This window comes from Ambystoma mexicanum, chromosome 2p, assembly GCF_040938575.1.
Source record: "Ambystoma mexicanum isolate Mex_15411 chromosome 2p, UKY_AmexF1_1, whole genome shotgun sequence".
Taxonomy (NCBI): domain Eukaryota; kingdom Metazoa; phylum Chordata; class Amphibia; order Caudata; family Ambystomatidae; genus Ambystoma; species Ambystoma mexicanum.
Window position 1 is genome coordinate 874,543,820 of NC_090923.1, and position 22,656 is coordinate 874,566,475.

At 45.9% G+C, this 22,656-nt stretch overlaps 1 protein-coding gene across 1 annotated transcript in view; it reads left to right on the forward strand.

Annotated features, from left to right (window-relative positions):
• WDR62 (WD repeat domain 62) overlaps positions 1-22,656 on the forward strand; it is a 2,486,568-nt gene that overhangs the window by 2,162,924 nt on the left and 300,988 nt on the right. Inside the window, exon 28 of the mRNA XM_069644563.1 lies at positions 15,661-15,730. Coding sequence (XP_069500664.1) covers positions 15,661-15,730 — 70 coding nt within the window. The remainder of the gene's footprint in view (positions 1-15,660; positions 15,731-22,656) is intronic.

Sequence of the window (22,656 nt, forward strand, 5' to 3'; positions counted from 1 at the left end):
TCTACATGCCCGGGATGTCCCGGGTTTGTTGAAGACTTCCTGGTCATAACCAGAATCTTGGACCTGCTTGATAAGGGCCATGAAAGAATACATTGCGAAATGGCAGATCTAAGAACTACCATGACTGATTTGCTATTCAAGATCAACAAAGTAGAGGGGCTGCTATTCGCCTATGATGTGGTATCCTCATTGACAGTGGGCAATAAAAAGGGAGCATCTTTTAAGGATAGCTCTACACAAACCCCTGGTGACGAAAGAATGGTAAATGCAGCATGTAGAACTTTTGCTGAAATGCAAGCAGTACCCATAGGGAATATTCAGAACCCAGAGGTGGTATTGAACAATTTAGTTACATATTCTATAGGAGCATTGACAAATGCAATGCAACGGATGCAATCTGACATTGAGGTAGTAAAGCAAACTATTCTGGGCGGTAGTAAAAATAGGATTGAGTACCCACATTCACCGGAATTGAATTTGATGCCGGAGAGGGAGGTATCTGATAGTCCATCTGTGCTTCTGGACTTACTTGATCTGTCTGACAACAATAAGGAACAAATGGATGTGAGCATGATGAAATCTGATCTCAAAAGTGAATGTGGTGTTAACCAGAAGGGAAAAAAGAATCATAGCCCGTGCTCAGAAGAGGGAGGCGAAGAGTAATAAGTCTAGAAATGTGAAGAAGAAGAAATTGGCAAATGCGCAAATAGGGGATCTCCTTGTATTCGCAAGTGCGGATTGAAGGAAAAAAATAGCGCATAAACAAGAGGAGGAGATTGGCATTGATGTCCACCAATTGGATGAAGAGTCTAAGGCCCACTTGGATCTTCACTCAGAGGATCGAGAAAAGGTGCCCTCAAACTATAAAAAATGCACATGCGCAAATAGGGGATCTCCTTGTATTCGCAAGTGCGGATTCAAGGAAAAAAATAGCGCATAAACAAGAGGAGGAGATTAGCATTGATGTCCACCAATTGGATGAAGAGTCTAAGGCCCACTTGGATCTTCACTCAGAGGATCGAGAAAAGGTGCCCTCAAACTATAAAAAATGCACACAAAAAACCAAATATCTAAATGGGGCGAATGGTAAGGCTGGGGAGAGCGTTAGCTTTGAATGTGATTCGCACTCTCAGAAAAAGGGGCGGTGTGCACCCGTTGGTATTGCTGCTTCGGGTGGGCAAACTGCGCTATCACAATTTTACCGAGTAAATAATAAAAAAAGGAGAATAAAAGCAAAAAGTCATCTCAGGATAGTATCCGTTGCAGTAATGAGGCAGGAAGGAGTGTACGGTCAGTTGAAGTTGAGAGGAAAGGAATGGGTGACAAAGTTGATCTAGGCGAGGGTGAAATTTGTGATGTTGTGGATAGAGAGGAGGTGATATCTGCTGAGGTAGTAAGTGGGCCAGAGAACAAGTCCAAGACGCAACCCTTAGGTGGCAGCGCTAATCCTAAATCCGAAATAGCTGGCAAAGAGGAGGAAGTGGAACATGAGGTATGCAATGATGAGGGCCGAATGGGGTCAGGTATGAAAAAAGTGTGCTGTGAGGAGAAATTGGTTGCAGGAATGCCGGTTATTATGGGTTGGGAAAGTGATGTGCAAATGAATGGTAGAACAAGCTTGAATAGAACATTCATGTTGAAAATGTTGCAAGCCAGCCCCTCTCTAGGAACCTTGCGCTCAGACGATGTGGATTGGATAAGGCTGGCCACCAACTACAATCATCGTATGTTATGTGGGTTCCAGTCTATGATTATTATGAAAATGGTGTGGGAGCTGAGGGAGAATTTTATCGCACTTGGCCTTGCCCCACGTGTATTCATGAATGTAAAAGATGCTGAGGAATTTCTGGAAACCCCACATGAAATTGAACCTGTAAAAGAGATGCCATTACAAACTGTTCCACAGTTGAATATCAGTGGAGATACTTTGAAACAATTGCTTACACGTGTGGTAGCACTGAATGGGATGTGGAACCAATGGTCCACCAGTAAAAGTGAAAGAGGATGCGTTAGCATAGCGTGGATCCCCCTAGGGTCACATCATGGAATTGCTGTGGCCTATCGAACTTTCATTGTTGGTATGGCACGTTTGATTTAGGGAATTGTCCCAAAATCATTCTGCTGCAAGAGACGATGTATGTGTCTGTTTTTAACATTGCTTGATACAGCGGTTACTCAATGGATGCTACTAGAGGTCCAAAGGGTAGACCCTCTGGTGGACTAGCGGTACTTGTTAGCAACAGATGTAAATATGATGTTCTGTTGCTGTACAAAGATGAAAGTGTGCTGGTAATGCAAATGAATCCATGTAAAACTCAGGATCTAGTCTTGGTTCTCATATGTATATATTGGAATAAGGCTCGGATAACATGGGACCAGATTGCCAACACTCTTAATGGAATTTTGGAAGACTTGTTTGTACGTATGGGTTGTGTGGGGATTATAATGGGTGGGGACTTCAATTCCTCCTGTTATAATAACAAGAGTATTCGAGAGAGAAATAAAAAAGAGATCATCCCTGTCATTGAAAAACGATCAAAAGTGGGTAAAATATCTACTAGGATGGGATATGCAACTGTTGGAGCCTGAGGGTTGCTTGGATCCGCTTACATGGAAACGAGGTGATCGAAATTCTTACATCGATCATTTTTATTATATCTACAGTCCTGTGTAAGAACTGCGAACCTACACAAATACTAGACCTTGGGTATGGGGATCACTCTGCCATTTGTATTAAACTCAATATTCACAATTGGAGTTTGTACTCTGAACCTGCTTTGAGTCTGATAGAGATTGACAGGCCTTGCCTGTCGATAAGATGGAACAGGTGGATCTGCTTAAGACAGATTAATAGGATCAAGGAGGATGCTCTATTTAAATATATCAGTTGCAATCCAAGGTCAATTGATAGATGACTAGAAGCACAGCTGAGCAGTTGTATTCAGGCACACTTGTGCACAAACATGCATTTGATCTCAGAATTTATAAGCTTAAGATTGCAAAAAATCTAAAAATGAAGAATGTACTTAGAATGCAACTCAGTCATGATGCACACCAAGCTTAAAAGAAGCACATTATTCTATCTCACAAAAATCAGATCAGAGAACTCAGGCAGGCAACTGCCATTAGGGATAATCAACGTATGATGCAAAACATCTTGTCCCAGGATACTAGGAATACTTAGACGCTGATTAGAACTATATCCGCCCTGCACTCTCCATTGAGCCTTCTATTTTGTCTATCACCTGGGTACAATACCTTACTAAGAAATTCGAATTGCCAAACAGGTTTTCCAGTGAACGTATTGTTGATTTCTCTGAGTATATTCTGGAGTCCTGTCCCTGGACTGTTGAAGACATAATCAATGCCATAGGAAATTTGAAGGATTCTAAAGCATGTGGCCCGGATGGGATCCCAGCATGTGTGGTAAAACTTGATCCGCTATTCTGGGCTGAGATTCTTAAATTAAAATTTGATATATTTCTCACCCAAAAAAATTCCTGGCTCATGGTGTTCGGCCATAATAGTGCCGATTTACAAGAAAGGCCCCATAAATGATCAACATAATTTTAGACCTATTGCACTTACGGATGCCTCATCGAAGATTGTTTCTCAGTTTATCTTAAAGGCACTGCAGGACTACCTTTTCTCTAATGATACGCTGTCCAAATTTCAAATTGGGTTCCGTAAAGCCATGGGGTGCACTCTCAATGCCACTATTCTTGCATATTTGCAGTGTCAAACGAAAAAAGGGAGAAGAGGAAAAGTCTATATGGCTGCACTCGACCTGAATTCAGCCTTTGACACAGTAATAAGATCTAAATTATGGGAGATTATGATACATCTTGGGATTCCGGTACATATAGTGGCTTTGATAGCTATGGTCTACTCTAAGACGAACTATAGGGTACGGGTAAATAGCACTGAAACCCTAACGCAGGCTATTTCCACAGAAGTTTGGTTAAAAAAGGGATGTTGCCTGGCAGCGTTCTTAGTTAATCTATACCTTTCTTACATGGGTATTATATCGAAGGATGGAATAAATTATCCGGTTTGCCTAGGTGATCTAAAACTGAATTGTATCTGTTTTGCGGACGATCTGTTGATCTTTGACAGAACGCCATTTGGGCTGCAGCACAAGTTGGATGCCCTCTATTTGTTCGCAGAGGATCACAATTTAAAAATAAACCAAGCGAAATCCAAAATTTTAATATTTAATGATGGAAGCAAAAGAACCAGGAAATTGAAATGGTCAATTGGGTCGGTAGAGCTTGAGGTGGTGAATGACATGCGTTACCTCGGATAGACACTCACCGATCAGAACTCTAAAAAAATGGTGGGAAACATTGCTTAAGGAAAAGATGAAACCTCTTACTGCACAGATGTGTATCCTTTATAGGAAATACTGTAATATCTCGTTAATACCATTAATACAATTCTACCTGCTAAAAATTGAGCCATGCATTCTTTACATTCTTGACTTATGCACGGTTGAGATTGATGATATACTGGATGTGCTGCAGGGTATACTGTGGAAAAGGGTATTATGTCTAGCAAAATCTATTCCCAATGACATAATCAGACATGAGCTCGGTCTTCTGCCTCTCTCCGCAAAATGGAATTGGAGGCTGCTTAATAATTATAGGAAAATGTTGAGTCCCTTTATGTAGACCTAAATGCAATAATCAAACTAGGAGCTCTAGCCGATTTGTCTGGATTTGTAAGGAAAATTGATGTAATTTTGGAAGAATTAAACATATCGAAGAAGGATCTGATTTTAAGTTTGCCCTCTAATAAGCACAAATTCCAACTGTTGACTTGGTGCTTGCAATCTGATCGTATAGGCAGATATAAAGCATACAAAGAATACGCTGCATTTAGAAGAAAAATGTGGGACTTGCCCAGATACCTATTACAATTTCCGTGTCGGGCTGCAAGAAAGCTATACATGCGTTTTCCTACATATGACTTAATTGGTAGATGGTGTGGGAAATTGGAAAATTCCGGGAATCTGGGCATGGAATGTAGATTTTGTCAAATTGGTGGAACTGTTGAATCCGTGGGGCATTTAGTGATGTATTATCTACATTTTGATGATTTCAGAATCACTCATTTTGGAAGCCATTGGCAATCTGGTATGGAGCTTTCGAGGCTCTCATTATGGAATAGGTGCATGTGGGAGAATAGCATAAATCTACTTATTGGGCGAACAAACTTCCTTGAGGTTGTAATGCAAAGCATCATTGCTCTAAATGAATTGGATCCTTGATACCAATATATGTTAAAGTATGTTTTAATTGTAATTGTAACCAAATCATCATTGGCTGAATGGTGTATGAAATAATTCTGTATGAAATAATGTTTTTTTTTTTAAAGATAATGAAATTTTCTTAAGTTTTGTAGCATTGTAAAGGTTCAATAATGAATAAAAAAAAGGGAAGGAAGCAGGTAGTGCAAAGAGTCTTTAGGCAGTTCTGCAACAAACACAATCCTAACTGAAAGGCAGTCCAGGCCCCAAGAAGAGGGGAGCCTGTTGCTCAAATGTACTTGCGATGCTGGCACACGCGGTAATGCAGATGGGCAAAACGGGGTTTCTTGAAGGGTCTGTAGCAGCTCGGGAAGGTGGCATAGGTGATGCAGGATAAGTTCCCACTATTCATGGAGGGTCTCCCCAACAGGGCAGAGCAGGTTCCAACAGTTGGGAATAGTTCGCTAGTTTACACTAGCAGTGGAAAGGAGAGGGGCCCTCAGGGGCCACTGATGCGTAAAAATTGATGGATGCGCTAGGGGCGACCGGCTAGTGTTGCATTTACTCACAGACCCCCAGCGCACTCCAGACCAAACTTCGGCAGGCGAGTCCACTTCGGTTGCAGGTTCAAATGCGGCAATCTCGGAGAAGCAAACAGTCATACAAAGAGAGAACAAAAAAGGTTGTTTGCAAGCACAAAAAAATAATCTTTTCAAATGGACCACTAAAGACCCAATCCCCTACTCTGTTTCACACTGCCCCCCCCACCCCTCTTCCTAGCACGAAAACTCTGCAGATTCTGCTGAAGTGTCAGGATTACACGTGCCACATCCGCCATTTTCAGGAGGGCAGCCATGGAAATGGGACTGTGGATGCTAAGGCATTGCTCAATAAGGTTTCTGGTTGTGGTGTGTATGCAAAAACTGTGGAAGAAGGTCTCCTTGTACAGAGAAGTGCAGAAGGCTATTGTGGAAGTGTGCAAGGTAAGGGTCAGGCATCCTGTTTGTAAGCATGCACTGTATGTACTTGTTTGAAGTTGCTAACATGCATTCAGTGCTGCGTTTGTGCAATCATTTTTTAAGGGTTTGTAGTAAGTGGGGTACTCTGGGGAAAAAAAATCTGTGAAGTGTACAAGGTAAGTGGCAGGCATCCTGTTGTATAAATGCAATTTGTGTATGATGTGAAATTGTATGATATGGCATTTTTAATTCGTCTATATACACGTTTTTCAAGGTGCGCCAAGGCAAGTGAGGGGGCAACAGAGGGGAGATGGAGACAAAGAACCTACTAGGCCCATTGTCACTCAGATCACCCAAGTGCATGGGTAGGGGAAAGTGCAGTACATGAGAATAACAACAAATTACAATAAGTAAAAATACGGCCCGATGGTGGCAAGTGCAAGGATAAGTGCAGACATGAGGTGGGGGTGGAACTGTTAGGGATACAGAAAACAGTCCCCAAGTGCAGGGTTTCCCAGAAAGGCAGTGCAGGGGTGGGACTGGCGGGGGGAGGTGGCCTTGGCCCAACATCAGAGAGTGACCAGGTACCCAGTGCAGAATCAGTTTCAGCCAGGAAGTCAGCAGGGGAGAAGAGGAGAAAAAGTAGAAGCAAAGAGAAAGGCTTTGAGGTGCTTCCGGAACCGGCGATGGTTCTCCCCAAGTTTCAGGGAGACAGGGAGGCTGTTGCAGAGGGCGGCCCCAGCCGAAGAAAGAGATATACCACCAACTGGTTGCTTGCAGAATCGATTGACCCCGAGGGAGTTGGAGGCGTCTGAGGGAAGAGCTCGAGCAGGGAGATGTTTAGGAAGTGAAAGTTGAAGGTCTTGAGGGCCCAGAAGGCCTTGTGCATAATGCAGAGGGTTTTCACCATGTTCCTCGCAGCCACTGGGAGCTAGTGCAGACATTTCAGTCCAGGAGAGATGAGATCCCTGGGCTTGAGGCCAAGGACAAGTCACACAGTCCTCTTCTTGATGGGTTGCAGAGGGTGTAGAGTAGAAGCAGGCAATTTAAAAAGAGGCTGTTGCAATAGTCCAGCTAAGAGAGAACCACAGATGTGCAGACTTTGACCTTTTGGGAACTTGCTTTAGGTTGATAAGATACATTCAGTGCCGGTTTTGGTGCCATATTTTTACGATTTATGTAGGAGATGGGTTAGTGGGGGAAAAATGTGTAGCATTGTCGGAAAGAAAGAGATTTCCTGTTTCGATATTACAATGGATGATATATGGGTAAATGAAAACATTGCAAGCAGATACCATTGAAGTGCCACTTGATGGTACGGGATGGGAGAAAAAAACGGTATGCTTTTGAAGAATATAATGGATGCTCAGTGGCAGATACCGTGCGCAGAGGCACTTATAACAGAGTTGGAAACATACTGCAGAAAAAGTATTCATACCTCTATTTTGTGTTCATGTGGATTAATGTGGATGCACAATTCTTGCATTCTTTTACTGAACTTTCTACTGGACGTGCTTTCGAATCACATGACACTTGCAGGCTGAATGTGGAACGGTACATGTGAAGTGTTGAGGTAGTGATGGACAAAAAATAGTAGAAAGGTAAGGACAACTGCTCCTGCTTTACTGGAGCGCAGCCCTCGCGGTACTTTGGGAAGCGCACGTGCCACATTCTGCACTTCTCACTATGCTGGCAAATGGGACTGTGGGGATTACCCAATCAGGTACTGAGGGTGTGGCTCACAGGAAGGGGCGGTCATACTTTTGTGCATTACTCTGCGTAGTGAGGCTGGCTGACATGGAGAAACGCATTGTGTTGACTTTGGGATAGATCTGCACAAGTATGCCCAGGAAAGACACTTTGATGGCAATTTCGGTTTTAGAAGGAGTGGACGCATTGTGGCGCGCTGTCCATGAGCTCAGTTTCGCCGATATGTATGCACTTTGCAGAGACCTGGCCACTTTTGCCACTTTTGCTACTGTTGATGTAGTTGTGCACTCCGGCGGCATGCATTTGGGTTACATGGCTTGTTTTAGGGTTGTTCAGTTGACTGAAGTGGTTGCTGAATGTAGTGAAGAGGCTTTTTCCCACTGCCTAGATGCTTTTCTCATCCATAACACCAAGAAGTGTATGGGACAATGCTCATGTATGTTGTTCCCAGTCAGAGGTTGCAAGATGTCTCATCAACAGAAGCAGGTCTAATTTTTTTGTCCGCTGGTGGGATGTTCTTCTGCAACAATGACCTCATTAGTTGTGGAAAAGCTGAGTTTTTCCATGGAAATGGCATTTGATTGTCGCCCATTGGTAATGCTGTTTTGTTTGCCCGTCTACAGGATGCATTGAAGAGTTTACTGTAACAATGTAAGTGCAAGAAAACACAAAATCAAATAAAAACCGAAAAAAGGTCTTTCTCTAGAAGCACCTAAAAAAAAAAAGGCTCTTTTCAGAGCCTCCACTAAAAACGAATTCCCCTACACTGGTTGCAATTCATTCCCGCACGCAGCACAAAACCCACATCCAGGGATTTTGAGGATGGCGGCCATGGAAATGGGACTGCGGAGGCTGAGGTATTGCGCAATAAGGTTTCTGGGTGTGGTGTGTACGCAGAGGACCTTTGTACAGACCTGATACTGTTACATGAAGAGCTCTTCAATGTAATTGGTGAATGCATGTGGAACTATTTAACAGTACCCAATGACGGCGTGCTGGAAAGAAGAAAGTGGGAAGGGAAGAAGGAATGTTTCTGCTTTATTGGAGCACGGCCCTCGCTGTACTTGGGGAAATGCACGTGCCACATATTACCGTTTTAAGCATGCTACCAATGGGAATGGGACAGTGGGGACTATCGCAACTAAGGGTGTGGTTCAAAGGAAGGGCCTTTAATACATTTCTCCAGTACTGTGCCTAGTGAGCCGGGCTGACATGGTTGCCATTACTTTCAAAGGCAATGTAGCACAGCAGATTCGGTCCAACATCAATTACAGGTCAAACCTATGTGGCCAGCTACTCTGTTCTGAAAAGCTACAAACAGATTGCGGAGCAGCTCTGGGGTGTTGCCTTTGTAGGGCTGCTGTGGAGAACTTGCACCCCGAAAACAGCCCTACATTGTTCAACAACATATATACATGTGCAATAGCACATTGTGGTGGTTTTTTAGCGTGTACTTTCCGGAAAACACTCCGTACATTGCACAACACTGTACTTTTCCGCTGTCCAAAGGTCTGGGTCGTGTCCCTGAAATAAGGGCCCACGTTCAGCGTGAGTGCGGTCGCATGGTGACGTCGCCACTGTTCTCCCTTGGGACGGCTGTCCGCAGGATGCGCTTTGGGCGGAATACCTTGTGCGCATGTGCATAGGTGTCCTATGCCCACTGTTGCCACTTCTGTAATGATTAATAGTGCGACACTTGTGTGCCGACCATTTTGGGACACAGTGGGTGTTTATAGGGTATATCATGTGGGATGTTTGTGTATTAGCACCTGTAGGACGTCGGTGGGTGGCTTGAACTAATTAAAGTTTGTCACAAGTTTGTACGCATATGCTGGACAGGGCCAGTGTCACCAGAAGACAAAGGAAGAGATACCCATGCGCGTACTTGTGCAACTGCTTCCACAACTAATCATACGTGGTTCACAAGATGCGGACATGCGGGTCCTACTGGCTTCGTACGGATACCTCCATTGTGATTGCGGAGAAGCCGGCAGGTGCGGTGTCCGTAGTACAGCTCTCTTTTGCTGAACTGCGGTCATTGCCACCAGTACTGTGTGCTGCTGAGTCATAAAGGCATTTTAAAAACAAAGGAAAAGCCACATATACACTCAGCAACAATTTAAATATCAACATTTATTTCCACACATTCATACATACTACTTGGAAAGGGAAGGGGTAGCACAAGTGGATACATATTTTGGGGAATTGGGGATTTGAACAAGTTGGTCGTGCGGGGAGGAAGGGATTGAGGTATTATTGTAACGTGTTTGATCACACAGATTTTGAGGGGATTGCGGGCTGTGAAATGGGGAAGGAGTACACGTGCAGGTCGGGCAGAGGTATTTTTTTTGGCAATAATATGTCCTTGTACGTATTCTTTTAAGGCGGCAAAATTGTTAATCAATTCTTCCATTTTGGCTTCCAGGCTGTCCAGCTTCCTATTTACAGAGTGTCTTTCCATTCCTGCTGTGCCTGTATGCTGTTGTGGAAGGGGTGCCGCTTGTGCTGCCTTGCTTTCCTTTCCAATATGATCTCTTAATGAAAACAAATATATGTTTGGTGTACATGAGGCAATAGATATTACAAATTTTATGTTTCAGACTGCAGTGCATACCAATGGGGTTACTATCGTAAATCACTTCGTCATGAGGGAAATTTTCTTCCAGCCACATTAAGGTGCTTGCCATTGTTGCGTAAAAAAAGAAACTTTATGCTTCTCTACTATTGTATACTGCACCACCTGTGCCATTATCAGACAAACTTTAGTGTGCTTACTCTGTTGTAGTGACGTTCTGGTTTTAGTACTTTCCACTCCTTACTCTGGCCGTTCGTACTTTGTTCCCATGTAAAGTAGCAGTGCGGTAAGATTGTTGAAGGCAGACATCACTTCTCTTGTGTGATGCCATCAATTACATTTGTGATGTCATCTTTGATGTCATGGGTGTTAGTTCTTGCAGTGCACAGAGGTAGCAAGAGTTATGGTTGCTTAGCTTACTGTAATAACTTGGAAGCTGATGAACACCCGGGCCAGCAGGTAAGTTATTAAGTAGATTTATTGTAGTTCAATCCCAGGAACAAAAACATTGGCATGTCCTTTCCAAGTCAGCATAACTCCAACTGCCAAGCTTAGAACCCTCACACACCAACACTCCACTCACACTGACATCACTACATTCCATAAAGCAGTGATGTCATCCACTCAGCTAGTAAGCACATTACAACACTTCTCCCTCCTTTACTTTGTTGAAAACAGGGAATGATCACACCAAAACCATCACCAGACAAAAACCCCTACATGTACGTTTGGCCAGCACGTAATGCACCAACTAATAAGACCACTGGCAACAAGAAACTGTCCCAAGTGAACACCTTAACCCCGACACTGCAAGGAAACAGGAAAGAGCTCCACCAAAGGAATAAGAACCCACTAAAACCTACATGGCACCCCCAGGATACTAACTACTGTGCCAAGACGTTGGGCTACCTGACACATAAGTGTCTACCAAAACCCTTATACAAAGTCCTACGCTCAAGTCTACACCACTTCCACTCCTCCCTTTATAACAAAACAGAGAGGAACCCAACGCAGTCTACAAAGGGCTCGCTCCTTCCAAACACAGAACTGGACAACCTTCGAGGAACAAAATAAAAACTACACACCTCCACCTGTTCCAAGCTGCCCCTTGGAACCTAGGTCCTGCCACGACCCAGCGTCCACAACAGATAACTACCTAACACTCCTCAACCCTCAGTGCACAAACATCCTCCCGTCCTAGTCTGCCCCCTAGGACACCAGGGCTGCCACCCCTGGGCACACCCCACACAGCTCAACAGAGCAACAACAAGCAACAACAAACGAAACAGTTCACCATAGCACCCCTAAGGGTACCACAACACCACCAAACCCTGAACCATAGAGAACCAACCCGCAAGAATGCGGAACACAGCCAGGACCAACCACCTGAACCCGACACGCACCAAACACACACTAACCACCACGGACCCCTGGTCCAGCTTACTGCCACCCGCAGCACACCACTCCATACCTTGGACCCCAGGCCCAGCCTACTGCCCCCAGCAGCACACCTACTACAAACCTTGGACCCCAGGTCCAGCCTACTGCCAGCCGCAGCACACCTACTACACACCACGGACCCCTGGTCCAGCCTACTGCCACTCACAGCACACCTACCCTATACCATGGACCCTAGGTCCAGCCTCCTGCGAACGCAAAACGCAGCACACTTCACATCATGGACCGTTGGTCCAGTCAAACTGCACCATCGCAGCAGCTCACCACCCACCACTCACCATGGACCCCAGGTCCAGCCTCACCTACTGTACCACAGCAGAACGCCTCAATAACCAACCACTCCCACTCCTGCACACCGCAATGTTCACCTCACGCACCATATGCAAACCCCAAAAATAGGATGGTTGGCATACACGCAAAACATTGCACACATGTTCAAATACAGTGTAAAATGCATCATTTCAGTTGATTATTGGTAAAAGATAACTGTAATTGCTCAAAAATACTCACAGCACATGACAAACAATGCTGTTTAAAAAGAAGCAGCAATTCAACCCGCAAGTGCCCCCACCCACGAGTCCGTACAGTTCCACCTGCAAAGAATACGAATGAGTGACAACATATGCAATTTAACGCAATATAATGCAGGAACACACTCAACAACTCAATAGCACACAAAATTGCAATTTCTTTACTCAACCTAAACAATCATCCATACACAACTCTAAGCGCGCGCACTATTCACTCACACGGGCCCATAATACGACACTCACCACACCCAACACAGCCGGCACACAAAAATGTCAACCTCAGTAGCAATAATGTTCTCAAAAACGGAAACCTTCCCCTCCTCGCTGCGGACTGCAGTGAACCAAATCTCGACTGCTTCCCAGCCCGCGCAGTACAACAGACACATTGCGGGGGACAGGGACTCTCCCCTCAGTACCTGCCCTGACACCTGCAGGAATCCAATTCGTCCAAATCCGCCTCACTGACGAACATGGAAACTCCGGAATCCACCTCCTTGACTTCTCTCCACCGATGCCCATATCTTCCGGCAACACCAAGCGTAACGAACAGATTTTCCCCGGCCGCGTACATTCAGCGCCTACGAGCACTTCCTCGCGTTCCAGCCACCCACGTTGGAACGCACGCAGACTTCGTAGCCACGTCACACGTTGGGAGCATAGAGTGCTCCAGGCAACCATGTCTACGCGTTCCAGCTCCCCGTGCTGGAACGCACGTTCAAATGAAGGCGACGTCATCATTCCACTTGGTTCGCCGCCCGAGCAACATCTCCTCCGCTCAGGAATGGACGCGGGACCTGTGTAACCCACAAAAACGGAGCAGCTCCACCCGGACACTCTCTCATTGCACACATGACACGGACAACATCCTCTGATATGCAGGCAACCAGCTGGGCTATGGAGACGACGCGTTTGCATAGAGTGTTCTCCCTCACGCACCGCGACCAGAGCTCACGCGACCAGAGCTCACTCCCGTCTTGCCACCGGCCGCGTTACTTCGGCATCCGGTCCCGCTCCGGAACAGGGCCCGTCGGCGGCGGTGCACCGCCCGGCCAACCAACTCGAAAGTGCACACAGGTGCCCACGACAGCGCCGCACACCGATTTGTGCACCGGGAGCCTCCGGAGTATTCCGCACACCGACACGTGTGCCGAACAGTTTCCAAGACACCTGCTGGGGATCTGCCAAGCACAAGCTCCACCCGGCCAGCTTGGTCCTGATGGCAGAAGCTCCCCAGGTACCGCACACCGAACTGTGTGCCGATAAAATACCGTCCACAGCACCACCAGGTAAATGGGACAGGCGGCCCACAATAGAACAGCTGTTGCTGCTAGCACTGCACACCGACCTGTGTGCCGACTAGGTCCTCAATTCAGCACCGCCTGGCCTGCTGAAGAAGGGTAATCAGCCTAGTCAAACAACTGTGGGCCCCTACTTGCTGAACTTCCTCAAGGACATGGATCCAAGGAGGGCAATGTTTCCTGGTTCTGGACTGCCCCCTCCACGACAGGATCCCATCCTCGTCGCCAGTGTAATAACTTGGAAGCTGATGAACACCCGGGCCAGCAGGTAAGTTATTAAGTAGATTTATTGTAGTTCAATCCCAGGAACAAAAACATTGGCATGTCCTTTCCAAGTCAGCATAACTCCAACTGCCAAGCTTAGAACCCTCACACACCAACACTCCACTCACACTGACATCACTACATTCCATAAAGCAGTGATGTCATCCACTCAGCTAGTAAGCACATTAGTTCCCATGTAAAGTAGCAGTGCGGTAAGATTGTTGAAGGCAGACATCACTTCTCTTGTGTGATGCCATCAATTACATTTGTGATGTCATCTTTGATGTCATGGGTGTTAGTCCTTGCAGTGCACAGAGGTAGCAAGAGTTATGGTTGCTTAGCTTACCATAACCGTGAATTTCTGTTTTTTCCGTTTTTACCTGTAACCATAACATCCCTGTAACTTTTTCCATTGAATTTCATAGGTTTTTTAGTAGTGCAACTTAACTATAACGTCCTTTAACAACGTTTTTTCAGTGAATATATGTGTGTATATATATATATATATAATTTTTTTTTAAATATTTTTTTTGGTTCTGGCATGGGGCATGTAGGGGTGTCAGGTGGAGCCACGCTCCCTGTCACCCCCCCCCCCCCCCCCCCCAAGCAGCAGAAAGGTTTCTGAAGAGCAGCTGCACTGGGAGATAGATATTAAAGATGAGGAATCCGTGGCAGGAACATCCATCAGAAAGATGAGAACTTATTAATAGGCAAGTCATTTGTTCTTTTGGTGCTGATTATCCATCTCAATGAGCAAAGTGAGGAACGTCTTGAAAAGAGCATGGCTTTCGGGAAGTTATGATTTGCTTTATCAATCATCAGTGATGAAATTGTTTTTTTTTGTTGGTTTTTTTTGCATTGCACCCATAATGTTCATTTAGCAACTATTTTCATAGAATTTTTAAGATGTTTTTCTGATAAGCTTAGTGTTTGGTTGAAAATGTGTTGCAAACACGCAGCCACTAGACAAATTAATACATCATATGCCAATGTCAAATAGGTTAGTTGATCGGATGTCCCTTGGTGTCTGTTTAAAGATTTCTTGTGTCGGTGTGTATCTGAAACTCATTCTTAAAATGTGGACTATGGGAGTGGAATATCTTTCCCATGAGTAACACAATTTATCCACGTGGAAGTCATTGTTTTAACTGTTAAGTGAACAGACAGTTTTTTTTCAGTCTTGCATCAGCCCCACCCATCTTTCATTGCCTGTCTCCGTACACATCTCCTGTGCAGTAGTCTGATTATGAGCAGAACTAACAAGTGATTTATTGTGGTACGGATGTGCTATTAGATTCTGTGAGGTCTCTTAACTCCTGTTTTAATAGTTAATTATAGTTGATTATGGTCCCCTTCTCTATAACATGGAATGGAAAGGGTCTTGTTATTGGAACCCAGGCTAAATAATATCATAAATATACAATTACATGTGCCAAAGATTAGATTTTTCTCTTAATTGAAATGATAGCTGAGTTGTAAGATCTGTTATGCAAAATGTTATTGCACAGTCTTAAATGTAGGGTTTTCAATGAAATAATGCAAATTGATGTTGAATTCTGAAATGCAAGTTGCTGTATTGGTATCCTTTACGTAACATTGTGATTTTCTTTTTTAATAGAAAACATTTCAAAAAAAGACTTCGGAGATAAATACCAAGGGAAAACATTCAAATGGATCTAGTCACACAGGTAATGGACGAGAGAATAGTTAAATGTGTTACATTTTCTGTAACTTGACCTCCTAGCAGTATATTAATCATGATTGACACCTTGACATGTCATTTATTTTTATTTTTGTATGCAACTTAGGTATTTCTCTATTGCTAACCTACCTAGAGATGGAGGAGTGCTTTATAGTTGCTATTTGTTTTGTAAAATAACACAATAACACCATAAACAATATAAGATATTTTATTTGTATCGTGCTCATACACAAGTGTTTCAGAGCGCGACAAGGGAAGGGAGGGCAACAGGGGAGAACACAACAGCGATTGTACTAGGCCCAGTGATTTTGAGAACGCGCAAGTGCATGGGAAAGGGAAAGGGGGGGGGAGTGTATTTAAGGGGGAAGAGTGGAAAGTGCAGAGCAGAGGAGAAACAGATAAATAATAATAAATACAAATCAATAGATAATGGAGGCAATATACAGTGGTAGTGCAGCCAGCAAGTGGCAAGTGCTGTGTTTACGGCAGTAGAACTGAGTAAGTCTGATCAGTACAGAAAAAGAAGAAAATGGGGGTAAGGGTATGGGGGACTGTATGGGTATAGATACAGTCCACAGTGCAAGGGGTGGCCAGGAGGCAGTGCAGGAGGGTGGCAGGGTGAGCAGGTACCTGGGCCCAGGGGACAGTGGGCGGCCAGGTGCGCAATGCCAAGAGAGAACAGATCAGCAGGGGAGAGGGGGAGCAAAGGCAGAAGCAAAGAGGAAGGTCTTGAGGTGCTTCCGGAACTGGAGATGGTTCTCCTCAAGTTTTAGAGTGGCAGGGAGGCTGTCCCAGAGGGAGGCCCCAGCCGAAGACAGAGATCTACCCCCAGCTAGTTTCTTTGAAAAACGACTGACCCTGAGGGAGTTAGAGGTAGAGGAGCAAAGAGCTCAAGAGGGGAGGTATTTGCGGAGGGATAGCTAAAGGTATTTTGGACCCAGGCCCCTGAAAGCCTTATGGACAATGCAGAGGGTTTTGAATTTATCCTTGAATTCAATCCTTGCATTCACTGGGAGCCAATGGAGAGATTATACAGCTGGAGAGATACTATCCCAGGGCTTGAGGCCAAGGACACATCTTGCAGTCCTGTTCTGGATTAGTTGCAGAGGGTGGAGAGTAGAGGCAGGTAGATTTAGAAAGAGGCCGTTAAAATAGTCCAACCTAGAGAGCTTGGGAGACAGTGAGCTTCTGGGGGAAGGAGAGGAAAGGCAGAGTACCTCTGAAGAGGTGTTGTAGGAAGTTTGACTTTTTAGAGACCTCAGAGATGTGGGCGGAGAAGGAAAGTGTGGAGTCAAAGATGACCCAGAGGTTCTTAGCCTCACAGGTGGAGATAGGAGGAAGGCCAAGAGAGGCCAGAGAGTGAGGGGAAAGGATGTTGAAGGTGTGCCGGTGAGGATCTCTGTCTTGCTGGCATTCAGACAAAGATCATTAGCGGCACACCAATCTTGAATGGAAGTTAGGCAATCAGAGATGAGAGAGAAAGGGGGAGAGGAGGTGGCCGAGGGCAGCCTGAAAATGAATTGTCATCAACGTAGCACTGGAAATTTGAGCAGGACATGGCAATGCAGTGGGCGAGAGTTGCCAGGTATTTGTTGAAAAGCCAGGGGGAGAGGTTAGACCACTGGGGTCACAGGTAGAGAGGAAGATAGATGATAGGAAAGAGGTCAGCCAGGCCAGCGCCTGATCAGTGATACCCAGATTATCACAGAGACGGTTGAGCAGGATGGTATTGTTGACCGCATCGAAGGCAGAAGAGAGATAGAGTAGGATAAGAACAGACTGAATGTTAGCGTCAAGGTTGGAGAGCAGATCTTCACGGATGTTCAGGAGAGTAATTTCCGTGCTTCTGGCCACTCTGAAGCCAGACTGGTGGTCATGGAGACAGCCAACAGAATCAGAATGAAGGTTAAACTGTAGAGATGGCCAGCTTTTCCAGGAGTTTGCCAAGAAAGGGAGTAATGGAGATTGGGCAATAGTTAGCCGGACAGGAAGGATCAGCTGTGGGTTTCATAAGAGGAGGATGCTCAAGGGAGTGCTTCAGAGGGTAGGGGAAGGATCCTAAGACAAAGGAATGGTTGCAAAATTCAGCAAGGGCCAGAGCGAGGGTGTCAATGTCGTCCTTGATGGTTTTAGAGGAACAGGGATGAACCTGGTTTGACAAGGCTTTCATAGATCGGACTTGTCTAGCGACCTCATCAGGGGAGAAAAGAGCAAGGGAAGAGAAGGAGGGTGGGGGGTGATTAAAGAGGGGTCAGCAAGCACAGACTGAGAGGGAATAGGAGGGGGAGGCGGGGAGAGGGTGGACAGGATGTCCTGGGTTTTTGTAATATAGTGAGAGGCAAGGGCATTGCAGAGAGCCTGGGAGGCAAGAGGAGGGATAGAGACTGCAGCAAGGCTGGCAAGCTCCTTGCAGATTTTAAAGAGTTCGGCCGAGTTGTTAGATGCTGCAGAGATACGGGCTTGAATGTGGACTCTTCTTGGTGCGGACAGAGAGTCAGTATTGCCTTTGGAGCAGGCGACAGGCCAGTTTGTCAGAGGATGAAAAAGAAGCCCACCATTTCCTCTCAGCCGCCCTACACTTATGTTAGTCATACCAAGAATTGCACTTGTTTTTGGACTTCAAGCAGATCCTCATGACAGGGGCAAGAGCATCAAGAGTATCAGAAATTGTCATGGCCACAGGGCAAGGACCACAAGCTTCACTACATAAAGGGTCCAGTGGACCCAGTCCTGGCACCTTTGGCTCCAGGCTCATGAGAAAGTGTGCTCTGCACGTGCTATTTTCTGCCCTGCAGGACCTCCACGTGCCTCCAGGTCGGGCGTGGCCATAGGAATGCATTAGGCTGCACGTGCAGCATCTTCTGGGAGTGGCAGGGTGGGGCCACAAGTCAGATAAATGGGCATGGCCGGTACCAGGCTATTTAAGCCTGCCCCGCCTGTATGCAAGCGCATTAGTCTGCTTGTAGCAGCGTAACGCTCACCGCCGCCTAAAGCGCATTTTACCTGATTCCAGCAATAACCATCGCCTGAAGTGCATCCTTACTTGATTCCAGCAGCAACCGCAGTCAGAGCGCATCCTTACCTGATCCCGACTCCAGCCTCAAACACTTACTCGGGGGTCCATCTTCGGCCAGCATCATCACGGTTCCAGGCATCCTTCATCCGCCGGCAGATCTACGGATAACAGCATCCCAGTCCGAATTCACAGGCCATCCCTGCAAGAGAAAAGGACAAATGGTTAGAAAAACTATAAAGATATTACTATGCTAATGTCACGCACAAACCAATCCTCGCGCTTGACCTTGGGACCAAACTTACCACCTATTGGGACATCGAGAACTCTCTTCTTCTCCATTGGGGCTCGCTTCTTGCACCGCGATTCCGCTCGGCCTCATATCACCTATTGGGAAAGAGGAAAGACATTACAAGATACGGACAATAATCATGGTAAAAGACATTACAAAAGAATACGAACAATAATCATTAACAAAGGATATTTACCTTTGAAGTGGTTCAGCCACAGCCGGTCTGGGCTGCCACGCACGTGGGCCAGTGAAGAAACTCGGTCTGTCTGACAGCGCCGCTGCAGTGAGAGCAGGACGGGGAGCTCGCCATCATAATTAAACAGGTGAGACTATATGGGTAAGCGCATGCTCACCACTTTCTGGGAAGATGGGTTCGAGGGAAACCACAGCCATATCACAGCATTCTCACAGCCTCTCGTATTCTCGCAGGAGCAGTACCAGCAACCCAGCGCAGTCCACAACACAGCAGCAGGGGAAAAGGTCTGACCAAGGGGAGTCAGTTCCTGGGAGGGCTGCAACCGTGCCCCAACGTCCCGCAGAGACCAGGTGAACGTAACAGAAATAGAAGAGTAGAGAAGGGACAGGGTTTTGTCCAGGTGTGAGTCAGCCAGAGGAGGAGGAGGGGGGGATTGAAGGTGGCCGCGAAAGCCTCAACTGACACACGCCTCATAGTTCGGATGTCCGAGAAGGTAGGAGGCAGTGTTGGGGTGAGCTTGGCTTGGGGGAAGAGAGTAAGAGAGAAGGCAGTGGTCACTCCAGGAAAGAGGAGTGGCCAGAAGGATAGAGAGGGGGAGGCCAGAGGAGATCGGGACATCAAGTGTGTGTCCTGCTGAGTGCGTCAGGCCAGAGGGGAGGATAGAGAGAGAATTGCAAAAGTTGCGAAACAGCAGAGATGAGGGACAGGGAGAATCGAGGTGGATGTTGAGGTCACCAAGGAGGAGGAGTTGAGTGGTTGAGGTCAGGAGGGAGGAGGAGAGGTCAGCCCACTCAGAAAGAAAAGAGGTGATTTGCCCTGGGGTCCAATAGAGAGTAGCAACAGTAAGAGAGTGACTAGGCGAGATTGAGAGCCTGCAGTCAAGGCATTTGAAAGAGGAGTAAATCTGAGTGGGAATGATAGTGGCAGGAATCCACTCAGGAAAGATTAGGGCTAAGCCCCCTCCAGGCCGTGTGGATCTGGGTGCGGAGAGGATCTTGTAGCCATCAGGGAGGAGAGTATCGGAGCTTGTGACAGAGCTGGCCGTGAACCATGTCTCCGTAAGACCAAGGACATCAAGGTCCAGTTCTTCAAGGAGGTGGCAGATGTCAGAGGAGTGTTTGACAGCAGAGCGAGAGTTGAGAGTGGCAAGATGAAGAAGGTTGCGGGCCTTAAAGACCTTCTGGGGAGGGGTACAAATCAGAGGTACGCCCTGCAGAGTTGTGGAGGTAGCCGGAAGAGGGGCAGAGGAGGAGGGAAGAGTGGACAAAGTAGCCAAGGAATGAGAGGAGGGGGCAGCCGGAGATGAACGGAAGTTGATGAGGCAAGGGAACCACCTATCAAAGAGGAGGAGATTAGCTTGAGGACCTTGGACCATGACGGTGCCATTTAGGTAGACATTAAGGATGACTCTGGAGGAGTCGAAAGAAGCCATGAGGACTTCCCAGCGAGTACCACCATTAATGGGAGAGGAGGAGACAGGACAGAGCACACCGATCATATGAGGGGTCCATAGATATGGCGAAGGAATAGCAAAGAGGATGTCAGTGAGGGTCTGCTAAAGGTATCAGCGATAGGGAGACAGGGTTGGAGGACAAGATATCCTTTTTAAACTTCTTCTTTCCAGACTTAGTGAGAAGGGAAGGATAGTTGATAGAGAAGCAGTTAGAATAGATGGGAGATGGGAGAAGAGAAGCAGTTAGAATAGATGGGAGATGGGAGAAACAGAAAGCGCCATGAGTGGGAAGAGAAGAGGCAGTGGGAGAAGTAAGCAAGTACAGCGGTATAGAACAGTCACTTGGCAAGCAGGTTACAATCAATGGCCAAAGTTAAATTCAAAATACACACAAGTTTGACATTCAAGTTAAATGCAAAATACACACAAGTTTGACATTCAAGTTAAATGCAAAATACACACAAGTTTGACATTCAAGTTAAATGAGGGCCCAGTAGTTAAGGAATTTAAAATGGGAGTGAGATGGTATAGGTGAGTTTAGAAACAGCTTAAAATCAGTACATAACAGGGAGAGCTGAGAGTACCCGCAGAGAAAGGATTACAGGGAAATCAAGAGGGAGGGAACTAAACCATGCAGAATATGGTAAGAGAGTCATAGTAGTCAGTAGTCCAGGAGTAGCAGCCTCAGGGAGGGTTGGGCTGTGGCAGAAGTCTCATTTACCGGCCTGCAAGCGGACTGGAAGCTGGCAGGGGCCTTAGAAGTGGGCCTTGGTAGATGGTGCCGGCTCCCGCCACACGGTGGCCCTGATTGGGCAATAAGGGGAGTCACAGCCAATCAGAGTGGGCCAGGCTGCAGCCCCAAGAAGAAGCCACAAATGGAAAAAGGCAAGCAGCCATGTTAAAACAAAAGAACACAAACACAATTTCTGCTCAGCAGAGGCACTTTGCACCACGTTTATTTGAAATCAGGGGTGCAGGTGGAAGAAACAACACTGCAGTGTGTTGTGAGGACAGCAGGAAGGATGCAAAGATTTTTCGGGCCGTGTTGCACCACGAACAAAAAATAAACAAAAGTGTCGAAAATGCCTGAGAACTATCCCGTAATTCTGAAGATGCAGTGCAAACAATTCAAAACATATAGGAACAAATAGACAGCAATGAATAGGGCATGCGAAAGCTGATCAGGTGCAAATTATTTGTGAAAGATGATTAGGTATGGTGCAGTCACGTCTGGGGGTGGGGGCATGGAGTAGGACTTGGTGATCTTTTGGGAAGAGGGGAAGCCTCCAACTATGTACTACAACACCTGGATGTGGTATATGGGGGATAAACCAAAGTTCCACCACTCATAACTCCCTCTAAAACATTTGTACTCTACGGGAATGTTCTCTATTGTAACCCATCAAGAAAGGCAAAGAGATGTGTTAGAGGCAAGAAATCGTAAGAAAATTAGTCTCTGGGAAAGCATTTACCAGTAAGTGTTATACTTGGAAATTCAGGTCACACAAGTCCGACTCATTCCGTGAGTCCATTTGCGCAACAGGACCTTGAGTTGAGCACACCTTGAATGTTCAAACCCTGGTGTTGGTTACTGAGCCCTGAGCGGAATGAATAAACGTAAAGAAAGGGAAAAGCATGTGCATGCACAAAGCAAACTTTATTGTAGCCAGTGAGTCCAAGTGTCAAACTCGTCTCTGCGGTCTTCCAACTGAGGAGAATTTGTAGATGAAAGGTTTCCCACTGATAAACCCATTCTACAATAACGACCTCCAAACAAAGAAGAGCAGTGAGTACGTGTGTAATGCGCTTATTTTTCCCGTCAATATTTAAAGGCAAAAACAACAAATGAAATATGCATGTTCAGAAAAGATGTGTCTTGTCACCAGGCCCCATCTCCTGGACTTTTTTCAAAGAATGGAGATAAACTGAATGGCATAGTTTACTAGTCATTGTGACTC